General features: G+C 40.4%; 1 protein-coding gene across 1 annotated transcript in view; it reads left to right on the forward strand.

Annotated features, from left to right (window-relative positions):
- Positions 1–14,360, forward strand: part of LRP1B (LDL receptor related protein 1B) — a 1,349,009-nt gene that overhangs the window by 1,206,595 nt on the left and 128,054 nt on the right. The window contains exons 67-68 of the mRNA XM_075000767.1: positions 4,948–5,064; positions 14,010–14,116. Of these exons, the coding sequence (XP_074856868.1) occupies positions 4,948–5,064; positions 14,010–14,116 (224 nt within the window). The remainder of the gene's footprint in view (positions 1–4,947; positions 5,065–14,009; positions 14,117–14,360) is intronic.

Consider the following 14,360-nt stretch of genomic DNA (forward strand, 5'->3'; position numbering starts at 1 on the left):
CATGCTGAGTTTTGTACACATGATGGCAGAGAGGAGTCTTAAAGAGACATTTGGTAAAGGAAAAAGGAATGGGTTTATGGATTTTATTGATAAATTTTCCCATGTGGAAATATCAGAGGGGCAGCCATTTTAGTCTGTATCCACAAAAACAATGAGAAGTCCTGTGGTACCTTATACACTAACAGATATTTTTGAGCCCAAGCTTTTGCGAGCAAACACCCACTTCATCAGATGCACTGTAATGGAGATTCCAGAGTCAGGTCTAATTATACAGGCTCATGAAAAGGAGGGAGGCCAGAGCTGACAAGGTCAGTTCAGTCAGGGAGGATGTGGCCCACTTCCAACAGCTAATGTGAAGAGGAAACATAGAAGACAGTGCTAAGGTCTTTGAAGGAGGAGGAAACCAGTGTGTAGAAATGGCTGGGAATGTTGGAGCAAAGCAGGAGTGACCATTGGAGCAATAAGTTTGTAGATCAGCTAGGTGGTGCAATCAAGGTAGTGAAGTCTTTAAAGGTGAAGCCCACTAGGGACCACGGCACATACTCATGCTAAATTCATTGAACAATTATTTTGATACCTCATTCTAGATCCTCAGTTCACACAAAGCTAGTTTTGGGGGACAACTTCAAATGCAACCCCTAGTTCATGTAGTGGTGTTATCCACTTCACAGTCAATGGTATGCTTGACTCAAGCTATTTTTATTAGTCTTGCTTCTTCATGACTACTTAATTTAAACACTTAAAGGGACACTGGTAACATCACATGATCTAAACTGGTGACAAGTATCAAAGAGGTAGCCAAATTAGTCTGTATCTTCAAAAACAACAAGAAGTCCTGTGGCGCCTTATAGACTAACAGATATTTTGGAGCATAAGCCTTCATGGGCGAAGTGGGTCTATACTCCAAAATATGTTAGTCTATAAGGCACCACAGGACTTCTTGTTGTTTATGATCTAAACTAAGAGTCTATAAAACAGCCCTAAGGGGTTATCCATTGAAATTGCATTGCACTAATATGTAATTTAAAAAAAAAGTCATTGTGACTTTTATAAAACAAAATTATAGATGTTCTTTTATGTAAAGAAAATATGCCAGATGGTATTTTTTCCCGTTTGCAAGATTCTCCATTGTTTTCCTCTCTCTCCCTTGAACATGAGAGAATACGGTACAAAAGAAAAACATCAAAATGCAAACAAAACACAAAAATAGCTGCAGTCCATTGGAAGAATAGTGGTGTTGCTGCTGCTCAGAATTGCTTGTTCCATTCACAAAAGGATTTATCCATTATTATACATCGTGAGTGTAAATGCTTAATTCAAAATATTGCTTGCTGACTGAAGAAAACTAAGTTTGGTTTTATATACTGCAGACAACCTGTATCTGATGCAGCGAGTGATTAAATTAAAAATATGGAAACCTAAGTTATTCTCTAGGTGTGTAGGTTGAGCTCAATTAATTAAAATATTTTGAGTGTAAACACACCCATTGGCCAGTATAGCATGTTGTACTCTGTCACATAAATATACCTGTACTCGGTGATTTTTTTTCAAGAAAAAAGGAAGCAGAACTCAAGCCCCGCACCATCCCCCCACTACCTGAAGGCCCAACACCCCCCTCAGTGACTTAACCCCCCCATGCAAGGGGCCCATGCTGCCCCCTGGGAGGGACCAAAGATGCCCCTGCAGTGGCTTAACTACTCCTTGGCAGCTTAACCCTGCCCCATCAGGGCCCGAGCCACCCCTATGGGCAGCTTAACTAACCCCCTGGTGGGGCCCTCCCTGTTTCTCAGAGCCAGGTACCTCCAGCCCCTTCCCAAATGATCTCTTGGTTCCCCGGAGCCAGATACCTCTAGCCACACCCCCAACTGAAAGCCTTCCCCATTCCCCAGAGCTGTGTACCTCCAGCCCCCTGACAACTGAATTCGCTCCCCATTCCTCAGAGTCAGGTACCTCCCCCCTCCCTCCCACCCGAAGGCTCTCCATGTTTCCCAGAGTCAGGTACCTATACCCGCCCCCCTGCAAATGCCCTCCACATTCCCTAGAGCTGGGTACCCCTCCCCCCAAGAGAATGACAGCGACTTACATCCCCACTGCTGCAGGGGCCGCAACAATTATAGCCCTGCTGGGACCGCACAAGTGCCATGCCACACTGGGCTGGGCTGAGTTGCCAGGGCTGCTCCAGGACCATGACTGGCCACAGGTGCTGGGTCAGTAGGAACTGCACAGTTACCAGCATGGTGCTTCAGGCACCGTGCTGAAACAGAAGGAGCCATGCTGCTCCAGGGAGCCATGAATGCATGTAGTGTGTGTGTGTGTGAGGGGTGGGGGGCAGGGGCAGAGGACCATTCAAAAATGGTGGCCTCAGGAAAAAAAAGGTGCCATAATGCAGCTCTACAGCATTCTGGCAGGGAAAAAGAAAAAAAGAAGTGCCTTGCCTATACTATTTCAGCAGTGCCATTCCCCACAACCTGAGTTTTCTATCTGGGGCTTGTTCACAACCCACACCCTAGCCCTACAAAACAAAAAAAGCAGTCTTGTAGCACTTTAAAGAGCCCTTAACCATGAAGCTGATTCAGGGTGATGTGATGAGATGCACTTCTTTCTTTGGAGAAAAAAGTTTGTTTATAAATACAGATAAGGTGATTAAGGTAACAAAAGACTTGTCATTAAACTAAATTAAGACTCATTAGCTGGTTCTGAAGTCATTGCCAAGTACTCCAGTTAAAAGGCAGAGAGAAAGCCATGCTAGTCTATATACTATCAAAACAAAAAAGCAGTCAAGTAGCACTTTAAAGACTAACAAAATAATTTATTAGGTGAGCTTTCGTGGGACAGACCCACTTCTTCAGACCATAGCCAGACCAGAACAGACTCAATATTTAAGGCACAGAGAACAAAAAATAGTAATCAAAGTTGACAAATGAGAAAAAAATTATCAAGGTGAGCAAATCAGAAAGTAGAGGGGCAGGGAATCAAGAATTAGATCAAGCTAAGTATGCAAACGAGCCCCTATAATGACCCAGAAAATTCACCTCCCTGTTCAAATCACATGTTAATGTGTTGAATTTGAATATAAAATAGAGTTCAGCAGCCTCTCTTTCCAGACTGTTGTGAAAATTCCTCTTCACTAAGATGCAAACTTTTAAGTTATTAAAATGCTGGCTGACAGGTTTGTGGATCAGGAACATTTTGATGTCTGTTTTGTGCCCATTAACTCTTTGTCTCAGAGGATTTGAAGTCTGTCCAATATACAAAGCATCTGGGCATTGTTGGCACATGATGGCATATATGATGTTAGTTGAGGAACATGAGAATGTGCCTGTGATTCTGTGAATAACCTGGTTAGGTCCAGTAATGGTATCTCCAGAATAGAATAGATAAAGAGGCCCAAAAAAGCCAAGAACAGAACACCACTAGTCATTATCTACAGCCCCCAACTCAAAACACTGCAATGCACTATTAAAGACCTACAATCTATCCTTAATCAGGATGCCACACTCCAGAAGGCCCTAGGTGACAGGCCTGTTCTCTCCTACAGACAACCTCCCAACCTTATGAGGATTCCCTCTCACAATCACTGTGTATACCACAGGAACACCAGCCCTGGAACTTTTCCTTGCAACAAAGCCCGCTGCCAACTTTGTCCACATATTTATTCTGGAGATACTATCACTGTACCTAACCAGATTATTCACAGAATCATGGGCACATTCTCATGTTCCTCAGCTAACATCATATATGCCACCATGTGCCAACAATGCCCAGATGCTTTGCATATTGTCCTTTATCATTCTTTCCCCACCTGTGTTCCCTTGGAAACCCATTAGTCCATACTATCCATATTTTCCCAATGTATTGTGTTATTCATTCAACTTTTATATAACCAAAGAAAAATGAATATGTTTTCATGACCCAAAACTCACTATTTTGTTTTGACAGTTAAAAGACTTTTCAACTTAGAAAATAAATGACTGAAGGATTAGGGATAAGATTCTTTTTCTTGGAGTCACTGGATAAGGAGTAGGATGTCTTCATATTACCCTCCTATTTGTGAGGCTGTATATGGCTGATCAGCCCAATCTGGAGCCACAGATCTTATACAGAAGAGGCAGATGTTGGTAGCTGTTGGAGAGGGAGGGGGCAGTTTTTGACGCTCTTCTCTGCCTGGCCTGATCTGCTCTGTGGCAGGACTTCTCAGATTGTGCCACCCCCTTACAGTTTACCGTTCTCCACTGGGGATGGTCTTGGACAATGTTCTTCCAAGTGTTGACACTGATGCTGCACTTTTTCATGCGTGCCTTCAGCCTGTCCTTACATAGCTTCCACTAACCCTCAATTCTCCTCTGTCCTTCCTCCAACTCAGAAAACAGAATCTGTTTTGGAAGGTGCTGATCATACATCCAAACCACGTGACCAGTCCAATGATGTTGTTGATGAATTATATGAGCTTCAATGCTGGACATGTTAAACTCTTCCAGGACACTAGTATTCATGTGCCAACCCTCCCTAGAGACATTTAGGATTTCTCTGAGGCAGCACTGATAATATTGTTCAAGTACCTTCAAATGATGCTTGCGTGTTGTCCAGGTTTCATACGCATACAGTAGCATTGGAACAACCACTGTGTGGTATACAAGGAGCTATGTCTTAGGACAGATGTTCCAGTACTCAAAAACTCTTTGTCTCAGGTGGGCAAAAGCAGAGTGTACTGAGCTCAGACAATGCCCCAGAATTTCTGCATCAATTTTGACATTAGCAGAAGAATAGACTTGCATTGGGGCTGCCCTGTAAAATATTTCTTTGATAAATAAATACCAGTAAAATGTTAGGGTTCCTCAATTTGGCATGTGTCTTTCCATATTGTCATCCCACCCTTTTTAGTAGCAATTTTTTTAAGTTCTGCCTTTTGGAATAGAATGATGCAAATGATAGCCATCTTCATTGCAGATAAAAAGACTTGTGGGCCTCATGAATTCCAGTGCAAAAACAACAACTGTATTCCAGATCACTGGAGATGTGACAGCCAAAATGACTGCGGTGATAATTCAGATGAAGAAAACTGCAGTAAGTAAATCGTGTCTAATGGCATGTTTTGAGATTTACAGCCTATTCAGTAAATGGGAAGAAACATTTTTTATACTGATAAGGTATACATATGATTTTATCTATCCTACTTTTTGCATTTTTACTTTTGGTCACATTTACTTTGGCACATGCAAAATCACTTGACTTGAATCTAGAATGACGACTCTGAAAGTCTAATATATGAATTATTTCCATAAAGATCTGCAACTAAATGAGAAATATTCATGTACAATTCTGCAAAATTTGACTATGTGGTGGAAAACTTGGCATATAACAGTAAAGTTAGAGGCTAGGTGAAGAATGAGTCAAAAACTGATGATTGGCTAATTGGACCTCTCTGTAGAAAGGTAACTTCCATATTTCTTATATCCAGGTGTATCCATGAGTCAGCAACAAACTTTCTTAACACTTTCCTAAGAGAACATGTACCTATGAATAGTAGGAGGTATTTCAGGCAAACTCTCCAGCCTGTTACATGTTTTATATTCAATAGGGAAACTGACATATTTTAAATCCAATCAGGTTCGCTTCTGAAGTCCTTATTCACACTGACATTCACATTATTCAAAAAGTGATCCCCATAGTAGCTAATGGGACTAATCTACCTCTTTCCTCACTCTCAATATGGAGTGCAAATTAGGGCTTCTTGCATACATTTTGAAATGTATGTGCTAGCTTCTATTCCCAGTAAAGACTTATAACACCAGCTTTATCTGAATAATCTGTAATACCTTCTCAGAAAGGAGTGAAGAGTTCTTACTGAGTCCCTTTCTTCTTTGAACCCTGAAAAGTAAAAGAAGCAACCTTTAGCCATCAGTAGTATTGTTAGGCATTTTTGGACACAGAATACTATAAATTGCTTTGTACTGTCATTCCTACCATTTAATAGTTGGGTTCTTTCCTTTTTTTTTTCTTTTTTATTTCACATAAAATCTGAGAAAAGTCTCCATCCCCCTATTCAGAGACCTGAATGTGTTCTTTGTAGTCAGTCCCTGTAATACATTTTGGCTAGAATTTTCAAAAGTGGATGACTACAGTTAGGCACCTAAATCCACATTCAAAACAATTGAAGATGTGGGTAATCAGGACCTCTGAAAATCAGAGGTCATGTATTGTATGACCCTAGCTATACACTGATGTGAAGAACTTTAGGCAACTGCCACACATGAAATTTTTGTGTACTGTAATATGTTTAAGTACTATAAATTTAGGTATCAGATACATTTGTAATCTAAAGGAGAAGGGGTCCCATTATTCTTATTTGTCATTGGCTACGTCTACACTTTCCCAAAACTTCGAAATGGCCATTCAAATGGCCATTTTGAAGTTTACTAATGAAGTGCCGAAATACATATTCAGCACCTCATTAGAATGCCGGCAGCTGCGGCACCTCGAAATTAACGCGGCTTGTCCAGACGGGGCTTCTTTTCGAAAGGATCCTGGCAACTTCGAAATCCCTTTATTCCTATCTGCTGTTAGGAATAAAGGGATTTTGAAGTTGCTGGAGTCCTTTCGAAAAGGAGCCCTGTCTGGACGAGCCCTGTCTGGACGAGCTGCACGGCAGCGAGTCATGGCAATTTTGAAGTGCCGCGGCTGCCAGCATTCTAATGAGGGGCTATGCCAATATGGCCGAAGTCCTGAAAGGGGCATGCAAATGTTTTAAGTTTGAGAAACCCTGATCTATCTCTTTGTATCAAACCATATATAGTCTTGCAATTTGCTACGCAAGAACTGGTATTTATTTATGATGTAACATTAAGCAACTACTTTCCCAAATTTTAGTTTAATACAATACAGACAGTGATATAACATTTTTTCAAATAACAGTGAAGTAATCAATTATCAAGATTTTTTAATTTATTAGAATTGCCATTTTTGTATTAATTAAACAGTCCTCATCTGCTCTGACTCCCAGATAAAGATGACTGTAGAATACTAATGGCTATGGGTGACAGTCATCCCTGCATAGAGTATACACACATACACAGCCTATTTGTCAAGTAACTTCCATTTAAATCCTCAAAGCAAGATGTAAATGATACACAGTCTGACAGAAATGGCAAGTTTTTGCAATATGTTGGGCAAACTGCAGTGGAGGAAATTAAACCTTATCAATGAATTTGAATTCTTTTTATTAAGAATGCAAATGTTTTTTGTATTACTGGGCAATCCCATGCAACCTCCATGCAACCCATGCAACCTCTCTGAGGATGAGACACTGATCTATAAACCCTGGGAAATGTTATGTTCTTCAAGGAGATATTAAAACAGTGATAGGCAAACAAAGTTTTGTGGATTTCCAAGGAAATGTTTGGAAAACAGGGAATTAAAATTAGCCACTACCAGATCTAGCCTTCTGAAGCTGATCACCTATTCAGAGTCTCTCCAGAGACTAAAACTAAACTAAATATGTGAAAACACAAGTACAAAAGCATTTAACAAAAATATTACACTGCATATGAAGCTAAATTGTTCATGGCATATATGAATTTACAAAGGGTTTGTCAGGCAGTGATATCAGAAAGTGAGTTGTTTCCCAGGGGTACTTAGTGCACTAATTACTTTCTAGATATTCAGATCAGGTATTTGCATCTACATTTATATGCCATCTTCAGATGCACAGGGTTTGACGAGAAAGGGTTTTATTAGCAGTGATATCAATCATTGCTTGGAAAGTATAACAAACAATTCCGTGAAAAACTACTATTAATATAACGTGAAATACCTGTGGTGAAAGTCATTCTTAACTCTGCCTCCTGCATAGTTTAACTGTCCTTTATCATTCTTTCCCCACCTGTGTTCCCCTGGAAACCCATCAGTCCACACTATGCATATTTTCCCAATGTATTGTGTTATTCACTCAACTTTTATATAACCAAAGAAAAACGAATTTGTTTTCATTACCCAAAACTCACTGAAGTCATTGGGAAGACTTCTGTTGTCTTCAGTGGCTTTAGCTGAAACCCATTCAAAGTTTCTTTATGATGAAATACCTACCTTGAGGAATTTTTTTGTATTCAAAGGTATCTTGGAAAACATTAAATCCAAGGAGCTCTACCATCATATCATGATATCATACCATGATATCGTTGGCATCACAGAAACTTGGTGGGATAATACTTATGATTGGAATGTTGGTATTGAAGGGTACAGCCTGCTTAGGAAGAACAGACAGGGAAAGAAGGGAGTAGGTGTTGCCTTGTATATTAAAAATGTACACACTTGGACAGAGGTGGAGATGGACGTAGGCGATGGACGGGTTGAAAGTCTCTGGGTTAGACTCAGAGGAGTAAAAAACAAGGATGAGGTCCCACTAGGAGTCTACTACAGGCCCCCTAGCCAGGTGGAAGAGGTGGATGAGGCTTTCTTTAAACAGCTAACAAAATCATCCAGGGCCTAGAATTTGGTGGTGATGGGGGACTTCAACTAGCCAGGTATATGTTGGGAAACTAATACAGCAGGGGACAGACTGTCCAATAAATTCTTGGATTGCATTGCAGACAACTTTTTATTCCAAAAGGTTGAAAAAGCTACCGGGAGAAAGCTGTTCTAGATTTAATTTTAACAAATAGGGAGGAAATTATTGAGAATTTGAGAGTGGAAGGATGCTTGGGTGAAAGTGATCATGAAATCTTAGAGTTCACAATTCTAAGGAAGGGTAGAAGGGAAAACAGTACAATAGAGATAATGGATTTCAGGAAGGCAGATTTTGGTAAACTCAGACAGCTGGTAGGTGAGGTCCCATGGGAAGCTAAACTGAGGGGAAAAATGGTTGAGGAGAGTTGGCAGTTTTTCAAAGGGACATTATTAAGGGCCCAACAGCAAGCTATCCCGCTGCATGGGAAAGATAGAAAACATGGCAAAAGACTGCCTTGGCTTAACCAGGAGATCTTGCATGATCTCAAAATAAAAAAGGACTCATATGAGAAATGGAAACTAGGACAAATTACAAAGGACGAATAGAGGCAAACAACACGAGAATGCAGGAGCAAGATTAGAAAGGCTAAGGCACAAAATGAGCTCAAACTAGCTACAAGCATAAAGGGAAACAAGAAGGCTTTTTACAAATACATTGGTAACAAGAGGAAGACCAAGGAGAGGGTAGGGCCATTGGTCAGTGAGGAGGGAGAAACAGTAACAGGGAATTTGGAAATGGCAGAGATGTTTAATGATTTCTTTGTTTCGGTCTTCACTGAGAAATCTGAAGGAATACCTGACATAGAGAATGCTAGTGAAAAGGGGGTAGGTTTAGAAGTTGAAATAAGAAAAGAACAAATTAAAATTTACTTAGAAAAATTAGATGTCTGCAAATCACCAGGGCCTGATGAAATGCATCCTAGAATCCTCAAGGAGCTGATAGAAGAGGTATCTGAGCCTTTAGCAATCATTTTGGAAAATCGTGGGAGACGGGAGAGATTCCAGAAGACTGGAAAAGGGCAAATATAGTACCCATTTATAAAAAGGGGAACAAGAATAACCCGGGAAACTACAGGCCAGTCAGCTTAACTTCTGTGCCAGGAAAGATAATGGAGCAGGTCATTAAAGAAATCATCTGCAAGCAATTGGAAGATGGTAAGGTGATAGGGAACAGCCAGCATGGTTTTGTTAAAAACAGATCATGTCAAACCAATCTAATGGCTTTCTTTGATAGAATAACAAGCCTTGTGAATAAGGGAGAAGCAGTGGATGTGGTACACCTAGACTTCAGTAAAGCATCTGACATGGTCTCACATAATATACTTATCAATAAACTATGCAAATACAACTTAGATGGGGCTACTATAAGGTGGGTGAACAACTGGCTGGATAACCATACCAGAGAGTAGTTATTAATGGTTTTCAATCCTGCTGGAAAAGTATAACTAGTGAGGTTCCGCAGGGGTCTGTTTTAGGACCAGTTCTGTTCAATATCTTCATTAACGATTTAGATATTGACATAAAAAGTACACTTATTAAGTTTGCAGATGATACCAAGCTGGGAGGGGTTGCAACTTCTTTGGAGGTTAGAGTCATAATTCAAAAGGATCTGGATAAACTGGAGAAATGGGCTGAGGTAAACAGGATAAAGTTTAATAAGGACAAATGCAAAGTGCTCCACTTAGGAAGGAACAGTGTCACACATACAGAATGGGAAAGGACTGCCTAGGAATGAGTACAGCAGAAAGGGATCTAGGGGTTATAGTGGACCACAAGCTAAATATGAGTCAACAGTGTGATGCTGTTGCAAAAAAGCAAACATGATTCTAGGATGCATTAACAGGTGTGTTGTGAACAAGACACGAGAAGTCATTCTCCCACTCTACTCTGCGCTGGTTAGGCCTCAGCTGGAGTATTGTGTCCAGTTCTGGGCACCGCAGTTCAGGAAGGATGTGGAGAAATTGGAGGGGGTCCAGAGGAGAGCAATGAGAATGATCAAAGGTCTAGAGAACATGATCTATGAAGAAAGGCTGAAATAATTGAGCTTGTTTAGTTTGGAAAAGAGAAGATTGAGGGGGGACATTGTAGCAGTTTTCAGGTGTCATAAGTTTTCTAAAAGGGTGTCATAAAGCAGAGGGAGGGAACTTGTTCTTCCTTGCCTCTGACGATAGAACAAGAGGCAATGGACTGAAATTGCAGCAGGGGAGGTTCAGGTGGGACATTAGGAAAAAGTTCCTAACTGTCAGGGTGATCAAACACTGGAACGAATTGCCAAGGGAGGTGGTAGAATCTCCATCACTGGAGATATTTAAGAAGAGGTTAGATAGATGGCTTTCAGGGATGGTCTAGAAAGTCCTTGGTCCTGCCATGAGGGCAAGGGGCTGGACTCAATGGCCTCTTGAGGTCCCTTCCAGTCCTACTCTTCTATGATTCTATGATCAGCCTGTTATGGCCCTCCTGAACAACTAAACACAGGTTGCAAAGAAGTATATAGTCCGGGTGATCTAGTTCTCAATTTGAATACATTTGAATCTAAGTGGATAGGACATCTTTTATCTCCCTTCATTCTCACTGAAGACCTTCCCACCCACTCCCACAATTTTTGAGGTCAGTATGGTAGACCCCCAACTTATGCAGAGGTTGCGTTCCGGCACAGCCCCATGTAAGTCAAATTTTGCATTACTCAGGGTAACCAGAAAACTGACCAGCACAGTAGCACTGGACAGTTTCCTGTCTCCTGTGATCAGCGTGGATCTGAGAATCTGGTTCCAGCTCCCTGCTGCTCACAGGAGCAGTGGAACTGACCAGCGCAGCAGCACCAACCAGTTTCCTGTATCCTGTGAGTGGCAGGGAGCTGCAAGCCAGCACTGATCAGTTTCCCCACTCCTGTGAGCAGTGGGGATCTGGAGCCTGGCTCCCGGCTCCCTTTCCTACACAGGATACAAGAAAATGATCAGCACTACTTTGCTGGTCAGTTTCCACATTCCTGTGAGGGGTGGAGAGTTGGAGCCTGGCTCCCAGCTCCCTGCCACTCACTGGGAACAGGAATCTTATCAGCACTGCTGCTCTGGTCAGTTCCCCAGCTCTTGTCAGGGGTGATAGCCTGTCTCTCAGGGACAGAGAGAGTCAGGCTCCTGCTTCTGATGGGAGTGTTTCCCTGCTCCCGTCAGCATTGGCAGCTACTCCTATCAGTGGCAGCAGCCAAGGCTCAGATTCTTGGCTGCTGCCACTGACAGGATCAGTTTCCCTGCTCCTGTGAGAGGCAGGGAGCTGGTGCCTGGCACCCAGCTGCCCACCCCTCACAGGAGATGGGAAACTGATCAGTGCTGCTGCACTGGTCGGTCTCCCAGCAACCCTGAGTGGTGAGCAGTCCAGAGCCAGGCACCAGCTCCCTGCCATTCAGAGTCACATTAACCCAAGATTCGCACAACTTTAGTGCATGTATCTTGGGGTACTACAGTATTAAACTTTTAATTGACTGCACTGAAAGCAGGGTGAAGTTCTCCTGCTACTTTTCACTTTAAAGTACTATTTCCTAATTCAGTAACTGGTGGTTACTGCATGCTCTGATTATATATCCTAACAAATAAATTTTATAATGTAAATTTAATGTATTGAACACATTTATTGATCTACATATGCATCTTTTCATTTTAATTTTAAAAGTACACATTTTAGGAGATATCCATATGTTGCTTATTTATGCACGTTCAGAAATGTATAAAATGAGTACAAGAGTGTGGAAGAATTACAGCTGAACAAAACAAGTGTTTGTGTGAGGTGAATTTTCAAGAGAAATAATATTGTGCTTTCCAGGCATCCAACAAGATCTCTTAACCAGAAAGTAGCTTATACATAAAAAGGAAGTGGGAAGCTTCTGTCATTTTTTCTGTGTAGGGAACTCACTCTATTATGACCAGTTACTATTCAGATGTGTTCCTTTCTATCATATAGATGTATGCCAAGGATAGAGGAAATACCTTTTCCAAATAGACAAATAAGAATTTCAGGCAATGTGTGCATTTTATCCAGCATCAGGACTCTGTTTATAAATAATTCATTATCAGTATAAAAAACCTGATTTGCCTGTGCTTTTAAAATCAGTACAAAAACATGAAAATATGTATCTGTGAATTAGTTACTCCATAAATTAATTAGTTTACATAAATTGTGATATTTTGGAACCTCCTATCTATTGCATATCAACCAGGAGCAGAATAAAATTAAAATGGAATGCTCAAAAATATGCACAAGGCACAGTGGATTTTAAAAAATTAAGATAAATATGTGTATAAACTTGTGAAATTCACTCATGTCAGCGTTTGATCCACTTGTAAGGAAAGCTACTGCAGAACTAGTTCAGCTCGTGTAGGTCTGTTCACACCATGATATTCTTAGTGGAAATGACACAATACACGCTTACATGCAGATTCTACAAGCCAATCTGCTTATTCTGTCCCTTATACCAATACAGAAAAGCCTTGCAATAATGGGGCCATGCACAGGTGCATGAATCAGCGTTTGTAAGTCAGCTTGCAAAAATCAGAGCTTATGGGAGGAAAAGATGTATTTTCATCTTTCTGAATTCAGCAGTCAGACTACTTGGTGCTTATGGCAAAATACATGTGCTCAACTCTTAAATAGTTGGGCAAATTTTTTCAGGATTATCTTCTGCTTCTGTGGGGCTTCAGTTTTTGAATGTTTGCCTGAGACTCCTTTTATTTGCTTTCCAAAGTTTCTAAATGCATCCAACTTTAGTTGAAGTTATGAGGAGCTCTGATCAGCAGCATGCCTTACCACCTGCACGTTCAGCTCATCCAAAGAATGTGTCTGTACTTTGAAGCATGTCTTTGGTGTGCTGGTTCAAATATACTGTATCTTCCTTGGGCTGTAATTTGTTTGCTGCCCATTTATTTGGATGACAATTTACAATTAAGACACCCAACACTTAGATGAATGGCCGCGTGATTTGATCTGCTGTTCACCAAATTCTTGTCAGTCACTGATATCTCTGCTTTTATATTCATACTTTCTGGTGACTACCTTGGCTCTTTCAGCATCACTGCATATAGCTGGAAACTTCTCTTAAGTATTTAGAAGCGTTTAGCAATTTACATGCTTATGGAATATAACTTAATGTAAAGTTTATTCATTTTGAAAGATAATTTACTGTTGTGTGATGGATTATGAGCTACTGCAAAATATATTCTTTCTAAACATCTTTCATGAACAAAAATATTTTGGTAAAAAATCTTAAACATATGAAAAATCCTCATTACAAGTATTACTATTAACAGTAATTAAAGTCCTTATTATTTGATTAGGATTTTCTATTTCTTTAAAAAATATTCATTCATGTTAATTTGGCTAAAAATTGTTTGTTTGTTTTTTGTTTTTGTTTTTGTTTGTGTGTGTGTAACACTTACCCTTCCTTCCTTGTAGAACTGAAGAGAATAGTTTCAAAACATTATTAAAGCTATGACCATTAATTATATTCTCTCCTTCAGAGCCTCAAACCTGCACTTTGAAAGACTTGCTCTGCGCAAATGGAGATTGTGTTTCTGCAAGATTCTGGTGTGATGGGGATTATGATTGTGCAGATGGGTCAGATGAGGTAGGCTTCTTCACAAACAAAAAGAAACAAATATTCCTTTGGAAACTGGTATTAAAGTATAGCTTACTCTAGCAGTATTTGTGTCATCCCCTATGCCTCACTAGGAAACAACAAAAACCTCCATTCTTACTCATCAAATATCACAGCAAGCAGATGAGTAAAGGAAAATAGAACTATTGCTACTAACTATATCCAATGGGAATTCTCATTTAGCTTATTTAATAGAAACATCTTTTTTTAAAGG

Source organism: Carettochelys insculpta, chromosome 8, assembly GCF_033958435.1.
Source record: "Carettochelys insculpta isolate YL-2023 chromosome 8, ASM3395843v1, whole genome shotgun sequence".
Classification (NCBI taxonomy): domain Eukaryota; kingdom Metazoa; phylum Chordata; order Testudines; family Carettochelyidae; genus Carettochelys; species Carettochelys insculpta.